General features: G+C 43.3%; 1 protein-coding gene and 1 long non-coding RNA gene across 2 annotated transcripts; one reads left to right on the top strand and one right to left on the bottom strand.

Annotated features, from left to right (window-relative positions):
• Window positions 1–280: 280 nt before the first annotated feature.
• On the bottom strand, window positions 281–13,503 carry pygma (phosphorylase, glycogen, muscle A). Its single transcript, XM_076979455.1, has 20 exons — window positions 13,169–13,503; window positions 7,191–7,292; window positions 7,002–7,080; window positions 6,676–6,779; window positions 6,400–6,531; window positions 6,105–6,216; window positions 5,927–6,009; window positions 5,643–5,786; window positions 5,433–5,525; window positions 5,041–5,187; window positions 4,718–4,881; window positions 4,505–4,619; window positions 4,108–4,209; window positions 3,799–3,946; window positions 3,013–3,071; window positions 2,635–2,776; window positions 2,321–2,528; window positions 1,476–1,610; window positions 955–1,021; window positions 281–861 (listed from the first exon to the last, which is right to left on the bottom strand). The coding sequence occupies exons 1-20, from the start codon at window positions 13,409–13,411 to the stop codon at window positions 712–714; spliced, it is 2,529 nt and encodes an 842-aa protein (XP_076835570.1). The 5' UTR covers window positions 13,412–13,503; the 3' UTR covers window positions 281–711.
• LOC143481434 (uncharacterized) lies at window positions 8,936–13,432 on the top strand. The gene is made up of 2 exons (XR_013122025.1): window positions 8,936–9,039; window positions 10,791–13,432. It is a non-coding gene; the product is annotated as an uncharacterized LOC143481434 (long non-coding RNA).
• Window positions 13,504–14,289: the final 786 nt, after the last annotated feature.

Raw genomic sequence — 14,289 nt, 5'->3', positions numbered from 1 at the left:
TTATGACCCGTTCAGTCTGTGTTCTGGCCCCCAGAGGTCTGTTGGGGGGGGGCCTTTATCTCATTATGGCCTTGGGTCGCTTCTGTTAAGTGACCGCACTTGTTAACAGAGTATCTTAGGACATGGTAACTCATTACAAGATAGCGATCTCTTAATGGTTTATTGTCCATTGATAGCAAGGTTCACACCCTTGCTAGTTACAGGCACATGTGTCTGTGTGTGAACGTGTTGTGAAGGAACAACAAACTTAGTCAATAAGTAAAGTTTTACACATATTAAATAAATTGAAGACTTGTATTTACTTTATTAAGTACGTAGTGCTTTGAGCAAAAACAGCACTGATGAAAAGGTCACGTTGTTCAGAGCTCCACGATGTAACTTAGCGAGGTAGTCTGACGATGGCAGAGATGCCATGACACGTCGATGAGGGTTTAAGGACATACACACTAGTGCATTTCCAGACTTCCTCCCATTACAAAAAACATAGTCCAGTTAGCTCACGGTTCTTAGAAATGTGATACATTTCGAACCCAGTGACCATGATGGACTCTGCACGTGTGTGTGTGTGTGAGTAAGGCTTTTTGTGAAGACAAACAGCAATGAAAGACAAATTGTGAACATTGCTAAATATATTCCGTAGCTGCTGTGTGATGGTTCCTGTAGCAGAGTTGTACTGCTGGGAACGGGCAGGCCTCAGATGTCCTGGGAGGGTCATTTCAGTTCATCGGGAGCTGCGATCTTCTCCAGACTGGGTTCTATCCCCCAGATCTCACGAGCATACTGGCTGATGGTGCGGTCACTGGAGAACTTGCCGGAACCCGCTATGTTTAAGATCACCTTCTTGGTCCATTCCCTGGGTTTCTGTTTGAAAAGTTTGAAGTGAAGGTAAGTGTGATGATTTGGACAATGAAATGCTCTGTGGTTTGGCAGCCTGAAGGACCTCATTGCACTTGCCTTGTAAAGAGCACTGACTTTCTCTTGGCATTTGATGTAGTCTTCATAGTCTGCAAACACTTTAAACCTGTTTGCAGTTTGGTCACAGAAAGCAGATTCAGAGTATTATATTCACTATCCATACTGTTCACACTTTACCTTATATATTTAGAGGTAGAAGTGTTAAAAACACTTAAATGTTTTCTTAATAATGTACTGAAATGGCTATGCAAATGACCCAGGAATATGGGTGACATGGAGTGAGTGAGTGAGTGAGTGAGTAAGTGATTGAGTGTGAGTGTTTGTGAGTGTGTGAGTGTGAGTGAGAAACTGTCTGTGAGTGAGTGAGTGTGTGTGTGTGTGTGTGTGTGAGAGAGAGAGAGTTAGAGTGTGTATAAGACAGTGAGTGTGAGTGAGAAACTGTCTGTGAGTGAGTGAGTGTGTGTGTGTGTGAGAGAGAAAGAGAGTTAGAGTGTGTATAAGACAGTGTGTGAGAGAGATTTGTAACATATAATTTCCACAGTGTCACGGTGTATGAGCACCTGTCATGGTGCATGAGCATATCGACGATGCCCTTGAAGAGGTCGGGTTCCTTGGGGCTGAAGAAGCCAGCTGCAATCTGGTCAATGACCTGTTTCAGCTCCGGAATACGGTTATAGTACTCGGAGGCGTTGTATCTGTGGAGCAGAGCACCGAGCCACTTCAAACTCTACAGCTTCAGATGCACAAATCATTGCAGAGGTGATGACGGAAATGGGCCAGATTCAAAAGAAACGTGTATTACACCACAGAACCTTCCCAGCCATTCTTACTCTCAATCGGCAGACGTTTGGGTGTGAAGACATAAACCTGATCAACGTTACCCTTCAGGCTCTGTGCTACTGCAGCCTCTAGTATCAAAGGCCACATTTAGGACAGCGTACAAACAAAACAGTAATAGCTACCAACAGGCTAATGATATTGGTTATGATGTCATGTCCACGGCAATTAGAAAAAATTCCACGCCTTAATATCCATGAAGTTTCCTATTTTTCATCGATGAGTGTGCATATGCTTTTTTTTTTTTTTTTAGTTTAAAGCCAAAAGACCTTAATGACACCAGGGTAAATAACCCTCAAATCATAAAATTTTTCAAACAATATGCAAGGCTATTGGGGACATTGACCCTATGCTGTTAATTGGTCTGAAGTCTGCCTATTTCTAAACATAAACAGCAATGCTTTCAGTTCATACAACATACAAATCTATGTTGTCTCTTAAGCAGTTTCTTTCTGTTCTATAAAAGATGCCTTTTGTTAAATTAGGCTTTATACCCTTTTTTTTCCTAAATGCATCAAACTCATTTTGTGCTCAGAAGTGTCCCAGATGCCCACAACGTTTCTCTCACCCCTTCTTGTCCATGGCCTCCACATCCTCCACCCTCATGCCAAAGATGAAGAGGTTCTCCTCTCCGGCCTCCTCCGCCATCTCCACGTTGGCCCCATCCATGGTTCCGATGGTCAGAGCACCGTTCAGCATGAACTTCATGTTGCCTGTTCCGGAAGCTTCTGTGCCAGCTGTGGATATCTGCTGAGACAGGTCGGCAGCAGGGATAGCTGGAGGGCAGGTGAAAAGAGGAGGTGTTAGCTCAGGACGTTCTCCGTCCTTCAAAATACAAACAAGGAGGGGAAGCCAGTGTGATTGGATCAGATGTGGAAGGACCTTTTTCAGCCAGAGTGACTTTGTAGTTCTCCAGGAAGATGACTTTGAGTCTGTCACCCACCACCGGGTCGTTGTTGATCACATCGCCGATGGCTGTGATCAGACGTATGATCATCTTAGCAGTGTGGTAGCCTGGGGCTGCCTGTGACATCAAGGACAAAACCAGTCTAACACCAATTGACCCAACACTACACAACCGGTCTATGACCAATTGACCTAATGGTACGCCACTATGACCATGGATGGGGCCAATACACAGCCAGTCTAACACCATTTGACCTAACGATACACAAGTCTGAATGGATAGAATTCTACTAGATATATTCAGTAATTGAGCATGTATGTCCATCTGGATGGTATCGTGTGGAGTAAGTTCACCTTTCCACCAATCATAACTGTTCTGGGGGTCCACTGTTTGTTGGGCTCCTTCTTGATACCTGAAACAAATGTTTAAAACACAGTGATCCAATATGAACTCAGCAGCATTAACCAACTGTAGCCCTCAAATTAAGCACTGCTATTAAATGGTAGACGGTTACACGGTGGCAGTAAAAATAAACCCCGGGTATATATCTGATATACTGGGGCACACACAGAATTAAGGGGGCACGGCACAGCTCCTTTTGCTTGGCAGTCATAGGGGCAGAAATGTTCATCTGCTGACTGCTCCCTCACTCCCCTCAGAAAGGAGAAAAGGTTCATGTTTTTGTATGATTATTACCATTTCCGTTAGGTTTGCATAATCAGTTCACGCTAGTCAGAAAACACGCGCTCGCGAAAGGCGGAGGCGATCGGTTACACTGCTCAGTTTACATGCGTGTTTCCTCCTTAGCAGTGACCCTTTCGCTAACAGAACATAAATGGCCTTTGCATTGACTTTTTACCACATGAGAACAGTCAGGCATGGAGGCATTTTACTGGGACACGTAGGACACAGAGTCTAGTGATGTCACTTCGTTTGTGAAAGGGCAAAGATTTGAATTACTCCGTTAACATTACTTATAGTTTATTAATTCTTGAGTTCATTGTTGTTAATGTTAACTTGTGTTGTAAATAATGATTGTTTAGGTAAACCTAAGGTAAAGTGCGAAATGAGAATGAGTATCTGATGTGCAACAATAGGGCTTAATGTGTAACCATATGGAGAGGAGAGACAGTACTCACGGTTATAGTATGTGATGATATGCAGACAGTTCAGCAGCTGTCTTTTATACTCATGGATTCTCTTGACTTGGATGTCAAACATGGAGTTGGGGTTGATCTTCACCTTGTAATGTTCCTCCAGATGTACGGCAAACTTCAGTTTGTTTTCCTACGCAGGGGTGGGGGTTCAGCAAGCAAGTCTACCATTTAGCTCCTTAACGTCTCAGAGGTCAGCGTTTGACCTTTAGCCATAGTGCACCAAAATGTGATACGAATCCAGGACAAAAACATCCTATTGCAAAACTGTCTGAGGGCTGATGTCTTTCTCACCTGCTTGACTTTGGCGACATCACGAATGAAAGCGTCATCATCAACAAAGTCGTGCAGTTTCCTCAGCTGGCTCAGGTCACGGATGAAATCCTCCCCTATTCTCTAGCACACAAACGCACACAGAACCATCACATTGGGCTCAAAGTCAACACAAACCAATGAGAAAATAATAGCATGACGTTCAAATTCATTCTCGCTACAGCGACGCTCTGACTGATGTAACCTATTCAGCCACATAAGCCTTAGAGAGTGAGCTTGGTGGAATGAAATAAGCGTCGACTTAGCCTAACATAGACCTAGCCTAACGTAGACCTAGCCTAACGTAAACTCAACCTAGCGTAGGCCTAGCCTAACATAGACCTAGCCTAACATAGACCTAGCCTAAGTCTGTGCTGACCTCTGCGATGACCTCAGCCAGGCCTGGGTTGCACATCACCAGCCAGCGACGGGGGGTGATTCCATTGGTTTTGTTCTGGAACTTGTGTGGGTCCATCTCATAGAAATCCTTAAACCTGCAAACACATTCCACAGCCCCCGGGTGAGATTTTCAGGGCGAGCACGACGACACAGGTGCTTAACAGGTTAGTGTTCCTCGTGCCTCGGGACTCACACAGTGGCTTTGAGGATGTCGGAGTGAATTTGCGCCACGCCGTTAACAGCATGAGAGCCCACGATGCACATGTGAGCCATGTTGACTCTCTTCACGCCTCCCTCCTCGATCAGTGACATACGGCGCATGCGGTCCATGTCGCCTGGGTAGAGGGACGCCACACGCTACACACACACACACACACACACACACACACACACACACACACACACACACACACACACACACACACACACACACGTATAGTGAATGCCCCAAAAAAAAAATAAAAGTTCATGTCCTTTATGCCAGATAACCCTGGGTGGTGTGTGTCTATGTCCGACCTCCATGTGGCGCTGGTTGATCTCATATATGATCTCCAGGTGGCGAGGCAGCAGGGTATGGAACAGGTCGATAGGCCAGCGCTCCAGAGCTTCAGGCAGCACCGTGTGGTTAGTGTAAGCACAAGTCTTCACCGTGATGTCCCAGGCCTAGGACCAGATCACATGGACACTAGTAAACGCACCTCGCTGCAGCTCAATCTCAAAAAGGTTTTCTGTCAGTAAGTCAGAATTATCAACGTAATGTGTTGTAAAGCTCTGTATGGTGGATTATTTTTACTTGCAGTATAAAAAAAAATGCTGGAAGCTCAATAAGCGTTACACCCTAATGGACGATGGAGGTGACTGGGAAATGCACTGTGAAATGAGTTCAAAAGATGGTAATGTTATTTTACATTTTCCCAGGGCAGCTTCTCCTCATCAATCAGCACCCTCATCAGCTCAGGAATTGCAAGTGCAGGGTGGGTGTCATTCAGCTGGATGGCCACCTGAGGGCAGACAAGAGACATATTCTTCAGCGGCGTCCAAAACTATAGGCTCAGCTGATAGCCCCACTACTAGATTTGTAACCCTCTTCAGAACATCGTCATAGCTGATTGGCCGACCTTCTCAGGGAGAAGCGTGAAATCAGTGCGCACGACCTCCTTGGAGCCGAATTTAGAGGTCTTGAAGCGGCGGATGATGTCCTGGAGCGTGGCGGCCACAACAAAGTACTCCTGCTTCAGACGCAACTCCTTGCCTTCAAAGAACTGCAAGGAGCCACGGAGAGATTTCTAAGAACCTGCCTAGCAAGCTCTGCACCTGGCAAAGGCTCCGGTGCAGGTCCGTTTGATAGTGCGACTGATTTAAAGATCACGAGAGAGATGCCTGAAGAGAAGGGTTTACTGACATTGTCGTTGGGGTAAAGGACACGAGAGATGTTCTCAGCCAGGTTCCGGTCCAGCACCGCCTGGATGTAACCGCCAACGTTAACTAAGAGAGAGTAAAGAAACAAGATCGAGATAAAGACATTTTTCACTCCCTTCCCGAACAGGAAGTCTGTGTCTGTGCAATGATATATGACTCACAGTCTTTCAGGTTAAACTCGCAAGGAGCCTTGGCAGACCACAGTCTCATGGTGTTTACAACGTTGTTTCTGTAGCCAGGCACAGGAGTGTCATAGGGCAAGGCCAAGACCACCTGTCAGCATCGGCAAGAAGACTTAGAAGTGCTTATTCCAACACATGGTTCCTATTACTACCCTTATGCTACACACACACTCCTATTACTACCCTTATGCTACACACACACACACACACACACACACACACACACACACACACACACACACACACACACACACACACAGTAAACCTAATTTACCTGAGTGTCCACCCATTTGACTCCATCTGGGTGGTGCTCTGTCCTGCCGTAGAAGTGCACGGGACGCATATATTCGGGACGGGCTTTCTCCCACGGGTTGCCATAACGCAGCCAATCATCAGCTTCTTCCACCTGTTAGTCAATGGCATAAATTATGTTTTTTAAATAATAATAGTAAAAAAAAAAAAACACTCAACTTAATTTTCTTTTTTATTTGATCCAGACCCACCCCCATTTTCCCCTGCTGACATATGACATATTTATTTACTGATTTACCTGCCAACCTTTAAGGATTTTCTGATTAAAGATGCCAAACTCATAGCGAATGCCGTAGCCATAGGCAGCCAAACCAAGAGAGGCCATGGAGTCCAGGAAGCAAGCTAGCAGTGAGGGGAAACAGAGCGACGAAAGAGAAGAAGCAGTGGGGGAGAGAGAAAGATAGAAGAAGATAAACAAATCAGCTAATGTCACTGCACAAACACCTGGTAATGTTTTCACCATTAATCTCCATATGAAATTACCACTCAATGGAGATTGTCCCTCGAGATCTAACCCCTGTCTTTTAAAGGGGACCATAATGCATTGCGGGAATGATGGCGTACCTGCCAGACGGCCCAGGCCCCCGTTCCCCAGCCCAGCGTCCTCCTCAATGTCTTCCAGCTCCTCCATGTCTAGTCCCATCTGAAGGAGCACAAGGGGCAGCTCTTTGTTACTGGTTTCAAACAGTCAACCAGCAGGCCCTTCTGGACTTAGAGCTGGGTTTGAAATGGGAAAGCTCAAGTATCAGGTACCTGGTACATTGCCTCATCACAGGCGTTCTCCAAAGCCAGGTTCACCATGGTGTTCTGCAGAGTACGACCCATGTAGAACTCCAGGGAGAGGTAGTACACCCGCTAGTGAGACAGGTGGGGTAGAGAGACAGGTGGTGTAGAGAGACAGGTGGTGTAGAGAGATAGGTGGGGTAGAGAGACAGGTGGGGTAGAGAGACAGAGGGGCATTTTTAGCAGTTGTCATTTGTTTGTCTCTTAAGAGGACTCCATGTCTGATGGGGCAGGTTAGATTGCTGATGATGTACGTGCACAAAAACAAAACAAAGATAACTTTATAATTAAGCACCTGTGGCATTCATATTATAAATGGATACTGAGCAAACAGAACAAAACAGTAATTTGAAAAGCCATTTAGAACCTCAAATTTACATTTTGTGGCATAAATGCATAATTTAAAGTTTCTTAGTAAATACCCTCATGCAAAACAGACATGCTCAGATTAATAATACAAACAATAACAGTTGTCATTAGAATAGCAATAACTTTGTATTTTTTTATTTAAAATTTGTATTTTTGATTCAAATTATTCACTCCAATATCCAAAATGCTACCATAACATCTTTATATCATCATTGCTTTGTAATCTAAAACTAGCACTAGTCTGTATCATTAGTTAAGAAATAGAAAAAGACCCAATCTACAAGAAGCAAGGATAAACAGGCTAGGCCTGAGTCAGACTACAGTATGGGTTTTGGACCAAAATTTCAAAACAACATATGGTTGCAACACCTCGTAACTAGGACATCTGTTCCCTGCAAGAACCAAACATCAACAAGTCCAAATGACTTGAGCGTCTGACGCCATGTGTTCCACTGAGCAGTGGTGGAGCGTCACATCCTACAAGGGCATGAAACAGGTTGACATGTATCCCACACAACAAAGCTGTTCTACAGACAACACATGCTATTCACTTTGCCAGTCTGAGGAGGCTTAGTATCCGTTTTACTCAGAATATTTTGGCTTACTGTATTTTATATATTACTGTAATATATATAAATAAATTTATTTTGCCCTGTTTCTTTACTGCAGGGTCTCCTCCAATATCTGATTATGAATATATCAGAGAAAAGCTTTTTCTTCAATTTGCTTCTTCAAAAACTAATGCTTCAGTATGCATTATTTGCAAACTAGTGGAATTGGAAAACAACTGCATATTGCGATCAGACGTTGTTACTGTATGTTTAGCTGTACGCTCCTATAGGCAGAAGCACCTGTACATGATTCTATAGTTTGGCTACTGTGGTTTGCACTCCGCTACTACTGTGGTGGAGGTGTTCATGTGTGGAGGCTGTAGCAGCAGGGAGGCATCTTTGGGGTGGAGGTGTTCATGGGTGGAGGCTGTATCAGCAGGGAGGCATCTTTGGGGTGGAGGTGTTCATGCTGAGTGGCGGATACACCAATAATTATTTGTCTTGCTTGCCGTATTCCCCCACTGGGGAGTAACATCGGGAAATTTGTTTGTACAACCTTGGACATGGCCCATGAGATACGAGACTTTCCCTGCACTGTTGTATACTGCAGTACAGAGAGTGAGTAAGCAGGAATGAGAGAGAGAGAGAGAGAGAGAGAGGGGGGGGGGTGGAAGACACAGTGGGAGGGCTTGATATACACAGGGAGAGAGCGGGGGAAGGTCAGTGGTATTATGTAACACTGACATTTTGACTCCAGTAAAAATAACCACCCCTGGGGTCATTATAAAAGGTTATGTAGTCTGTGCATGAGACTGCACTGTCGTAGTAAGAGAAAATGGCACTTGGGCTTCAAGGCTTCAACTCGGTCCACTCACTCCTGAACTAAACAGGGATAAACTGTAAGTCCTATGATTCAGATTTGGAAACGGTAATCACTTTTTAGAAAAGAATTATTAGATTTATTATATTTTTATTTAAGAGGAATATAATTTGAGTATAAAAGTCACATAAAATATTTTCAGTTTTACCCTTTAGAACATAGAGCACCCTCCCATCATAATCCATGCTCCTTTCATCTTAAAAAAACAATCAATAAATAAACAAATAAGTAAATAACTTTAAAAAAGAAAATTACAAAGTGTCATTATGGTACATAATTACATTCATGAAATTCAAAGACTGTAGAAGAGTAAAATATAAGCTTTTAAAACATAGTTGCATGTTTTTGAAGTTTTAAGAATGCTTATTAGATTTGCAAGACTTTTTCCGTATGCCTGTCCTTAAATAAGTATAACACGCATGCGTGAACTACAGTAACTTTTAAACCTGGCTGCATGTCAGAGGCAGTACTAGCTAACACTTTGACTATTACTGAAAGCCATAACAACCTTGTTGAACCTTAGTTGAAATGAGAACTCAGAGATTTATGGCATATATAATTATACTCCATCATATATTCCCCAGGCATGTCTAGGGATATACTGTATAATCCTTCATGATCTAAATTTTTAAGATTAAGATGAATTCCATATTGTCTAAATTCCTGTGCTGACCTTTCAGTGAAGCAATGACTTTTGACCTTTGAATCAAAGATACCTTAAACTCCCAGCAACCTTGGGCTTGAGCTACAGAGAGAAAGGTCAGAGATGCAGCAACTGTACTGAGATTTAATCTGTCTGCATTAACCTGTCAAAAATACACCCACAGCATTTACGCTGTTACAGCACAGTATGAATATCACTGTCATGTAAAATGACCAATATTCACATCACATGGTAGACTAACAAATGTTAAATATAAAACCATTTACATCAAGTGGAGCAATGTGTCATGTATAGCAAGTGTAAATATTCACGATAAGCATGCATTGAACATAGTCCTTTGTCACAGCATCCAATGGCTGTAATTTCTGACCCAGAATCCACTATTTAATATGATATGATTCCATACTGGCTAGGCAGTTTAAGATAACATTGCCCATTGCCCCCAGATAGTCTGTAATCTCTGCAAAAGAAGTGAATGCCTTCATTAGGAAAATTATAGTGCGCTCATCAAATCATAGAGAAGCAGATTGCCCATTTCTTACAGTGCAAATCGTCCTCCTCCCCAAATGGCCCTCCTATCTTTTTTTTTGTTACCAGCAGCAACATTCCAACATAAAATTACTGCACTGAACAAATAAATCCTCCTCCCAATTAAAAGTTCTTAAGTAACTGATTACAAGAGCACTCCAGTCTCAATTTGGCTAATTACTAAATCGAAGTTTGCGGGACAAGCGGCGCTGTTACAACGACCGAGACGTTTCATATAGCAAAACTAATAATAACAATATTCAGATAACATCATGCAGTGAATGCAATATTAAGTTACGTCAATATCATCCTACTGGTGTAGAAACAGATGTGAGGTGAACGTTACACACATTAGGCCAACTATAAACAGTTTATTCAGTCCATTAATAATGTTACTGTGGACCCAAAAGGCCCACTGTAATCAATGACTTAGAAATTCTTAATATGGTGGGAAATTTTAACCCAGAGAATCAGGTTTCCTAGGGAACGGTGCTCTTTTCTTCGCACACGCCATCACTCTTACGTTGCTTCGCTCTACATGTATTAATCCCCACTGTCTTTATCTACGTCTCCATTAGACTGGAAAATGGCTGACAGCCAACGTGTGAAGCCATCAACTGCACGTCCTCAAGGTGCCACTCCTGCAAGTTCACACCAGAGGTGTTCGTGTTCTGAAGGGGGGGTAACAGCTGATTCTGTCTGTGTGTCTAATGTTCTTTATTCCAACAAGAGACACAATGAAGAACTGTCACCAGTTTTCTTTTGAACTGTGAGGTTCTTTTGAAATCACCTACTCAAATGTGAGCTGCGAGCGGGAGAAAATGTTTGATGCTTTATTTCCTCACAACAGGCTTATTTCTAACAGAATTCAGATTTTCCAGTTTGACCCCACCCCCACCCCCCAAGATTAATGTAAAATTTCAAGAACAAAATCTTGTCAGCCCAGGCATTTGGTACATACCCTGACAACGGCCATTTTCTTTTCTGGTCGACTAGCATTACCTTATCTTTCTGGATGGAGCTCTCGTAGGACAGTAGTTATGTTTTAAAGGACTTTTATTTTATTTTGCTCTCTCCCAGTTGACCGATGCACACACATCCCTGCAGCTTTAGGTCCCTGCAGTTGGACAGAGTGAATCGCTGAGAGGAAGGCGAAAGCTACCACAGTGCAGCAGCCACACTGTGTTTCAGCACGCTTGGGGGCAAAAGAGAGAGCGCAAATCATTCAGCCGCAAGGGTGCTGAGCTTAGCCGGTCCCTTAGCAACCCCAGGAAGAGACAGAGTCTGTCATTCATCCCTGGAAAAGAGGAGGGCAACCAGAAGTGCTCTCTGAGAGCACCAGCCATCGAAGGACTCAAAGATGAGACACACCGGCAGCGTTCACTCTTCAAGTCAGGGACAAGCCGTTGTTGGTTCTTTGGTGCCCTTCGTCCGCAAGTTGCCTCGTGTGCCAAAGCACATCGGCAAGGCAGCCGTACTCTGTGGCTGATGGAATCATTGTGCTAATTAGCATCGTTTCTGTTCACACTGCTCTGCAGTGGACAGGATATACTGTGGCCTGCTGATCTGAGGTCTGGTCCCTGGAAAGCGCATGAAGATTTCACCAAATTAAAGAAAGCTGAAAGGATTCTTGTATCAATATTTTTGATAACATTACACCAACATTACCCCAATACCCCAATGCATCATTATAACGAACAGAAATGTTATGACCCTAAAAATAAACATTTTACCTGTCATTTTGAAAGATCTTTTCTGAATGATGCTAAACCGTACGATAAGTGCTGGAAGTGTGGCGGGACTCTGCGGGACTCTGCGGGACTCTGCGGTTAAAGTGACTCAGTACTGACACTGTAGACTCAGCAGGTGGTTCCCGCGTACAGGATGATCCATCATGCCTATTCTGGCACTTCTGCATTTTACTCTTAGGGATACCGTGGATTTTTCTCACGTACAGGTGTTGAATTCAGCACCACCTCATCCCCTTCTCGGGAACTCTCTGTCGATCCTAGCTCAAAATCACTTTAGAGGTATTTCGTGGGGAGCATTTCATGTTGACTCCATGAGTTTCATGAATGTAACACCAGGGCTGCCAGAATTTGGAAGGGTGCATTTCTCGGCAGGTGGTCTGCCAAAAAAGCATCTCCATGTCCAACTTTTCGTTCAAATATTGTTGATTCTACTTCAAAATCATTTTAGCCATATAGACACAAATAGCCAATTTTATAGATGCAACACCATACAATTGAATATAAAATATATTTGCATGTCAGTTAGAAAATAATTAATTATAATACTCAGTATTAAACATAACAGGATGCACTGCCGTCAGGACTCGTCAAAACATGGATTTTCTAGCAGACTGAAACAAGAACAGCATTCACATACAACACAGTATGTGTGGGACATAACTCCATCCAGAAAGCCGTTCCCCAGAAGGGGCTGCATCTCCCGGCGGGGGTGCTGAATTCAGCACAACTCCGCCACTTGTTCGCATACTGTACATTTTTTCTCGCTCTCTATGATTCAAGGGGGATTAAGAACCCAATATAAACTACATTACCCAGGAGGCACTATACCTGACGCTCACCTGTACCTGTTCTCTCTACAAGTCTTGAGCATAACAGGTATTTTTTTCCACTTCAAGTACTGATAAGAATACCGTCCTGCTTATAATTTCCCCTGCTGACTGCTATAGGTTGTAGTATATAGCAAAAGAGGCGTTATCCGGTAGGTGCGGCAGCTAGAAGCCCATGCAGTGTTGCTGTGATTTATGTTCACTGGCATTTAAGTGAGTCGGTATTAACTCTGTGGACTCAGCAGATGGTCCCGCGCGTGCAGTATGATCTCTCGTGCCTATTTTGAGAGTACAAACACTTTAGAAAAAGGCATTTTCAGTCTTTATTTCAGATTAGATTTTGGAGTGTAATTGTGACCTGAATGAGCTTAAACTTACTTTGGGGTCCTTCTCGTAATAGTGCTGCTGTGTTCTTATCCATTTGCCTACCAAGTGGTCCCGGACCGTGTGCGCGAGGGCGAAGTAGTAATCCCGCCGTGTGGCCACATTTCTGTCCTTCACCAGCGTGAAGTGGAGATGACGGTTAAAGTTCGTCTTGAGATCTGACACATTCTCAACGCCTGCAAGTCCCCTCACTGAAATTTGTTTCCTTTTTTCATGGTCTGACAGTGGTTTGGACATGGTGACTAGTCTGTACGACGGCGTATGAGGCTAAAACGTAAACGTGGTGCTGCTCGGTTAACCTACAACTGTCACCGCAACGCTGACATCGCCGGTCATTTAAAACCGGCGGCATTAATATTCATTACAGGGCGGGTTCCGGTCAAGGATAAAGGCTATTATATTTTTCCCTTCAGAATCCATGTGCAATTAAAATATAATTAGACTATTAACAAGACAGGGGGCAGGATATTCAAGTGATATTCCTATTAATTGTGGAAGTCACCTACCAAAGTGGCCATAGACACTATAGAACTACAACTCCCAGATCACACCTCTGCGTGATTGACACCACAGACTGTAAACCTGGAGAAGCACTGGAGACTAACAACTTTCAAGTAGGTCGAGACATTAATAGCCCCCAAGACCCGTCCCAAAGGGCGTGATATTTGAAATGCATGCCTTATGAATTTCATGTACAGTGTACTTTTACAGCAGCAACACCAGTATAAAACCATTATTTGATGTTTACACTATTTGAGGAATATTGTGATATCTACTGATAATCATGCTAAGTTAGCCAAAAAGTATTTTAAATGTATTTATTCATTTATTTATATTACTGTGACGTCTAACAGCAGAGAGTATACTTTGTCTCACTTTCTCAGCAAAGTTTCCGTGTGTTATTGCTGGAAGAGACAACAAATATGCCCCATTATCCTTTACAACTGTTGCTTCAGTCCAGTAATGCAGGAGAGGTTGTATTTTAAGAGCATCAACGTGAATTTCTTAAAATTTCAGTTAATAATCATAAAAGCAGTACTTAAAAAACATATAGCTAACTTTAGTACTAAGAAATTGAGGTTTATAGGTTAGAAATAGATACCCAGTAGGCTTTT

This window comes from Brachyhypopomus gauderio, chromosome 18, assembly GCF_052324685.1.
Source record: "Brachyhypopomus gauderio isolate BG-103 chromosome 18, BGAUD_0.2, whole genome shotgun sequence".
Classification (NCBI taxonomy): Eukaryota; Metazoa; Chordata; class Actinopteri; order Gymnotiformes; family Hypopomidae; genus Brachyhypopomus; species Brachyhypopomus gauderio.
This window is presented reverse-complemented; position numbering and strand designations above follow the sequence as displayed.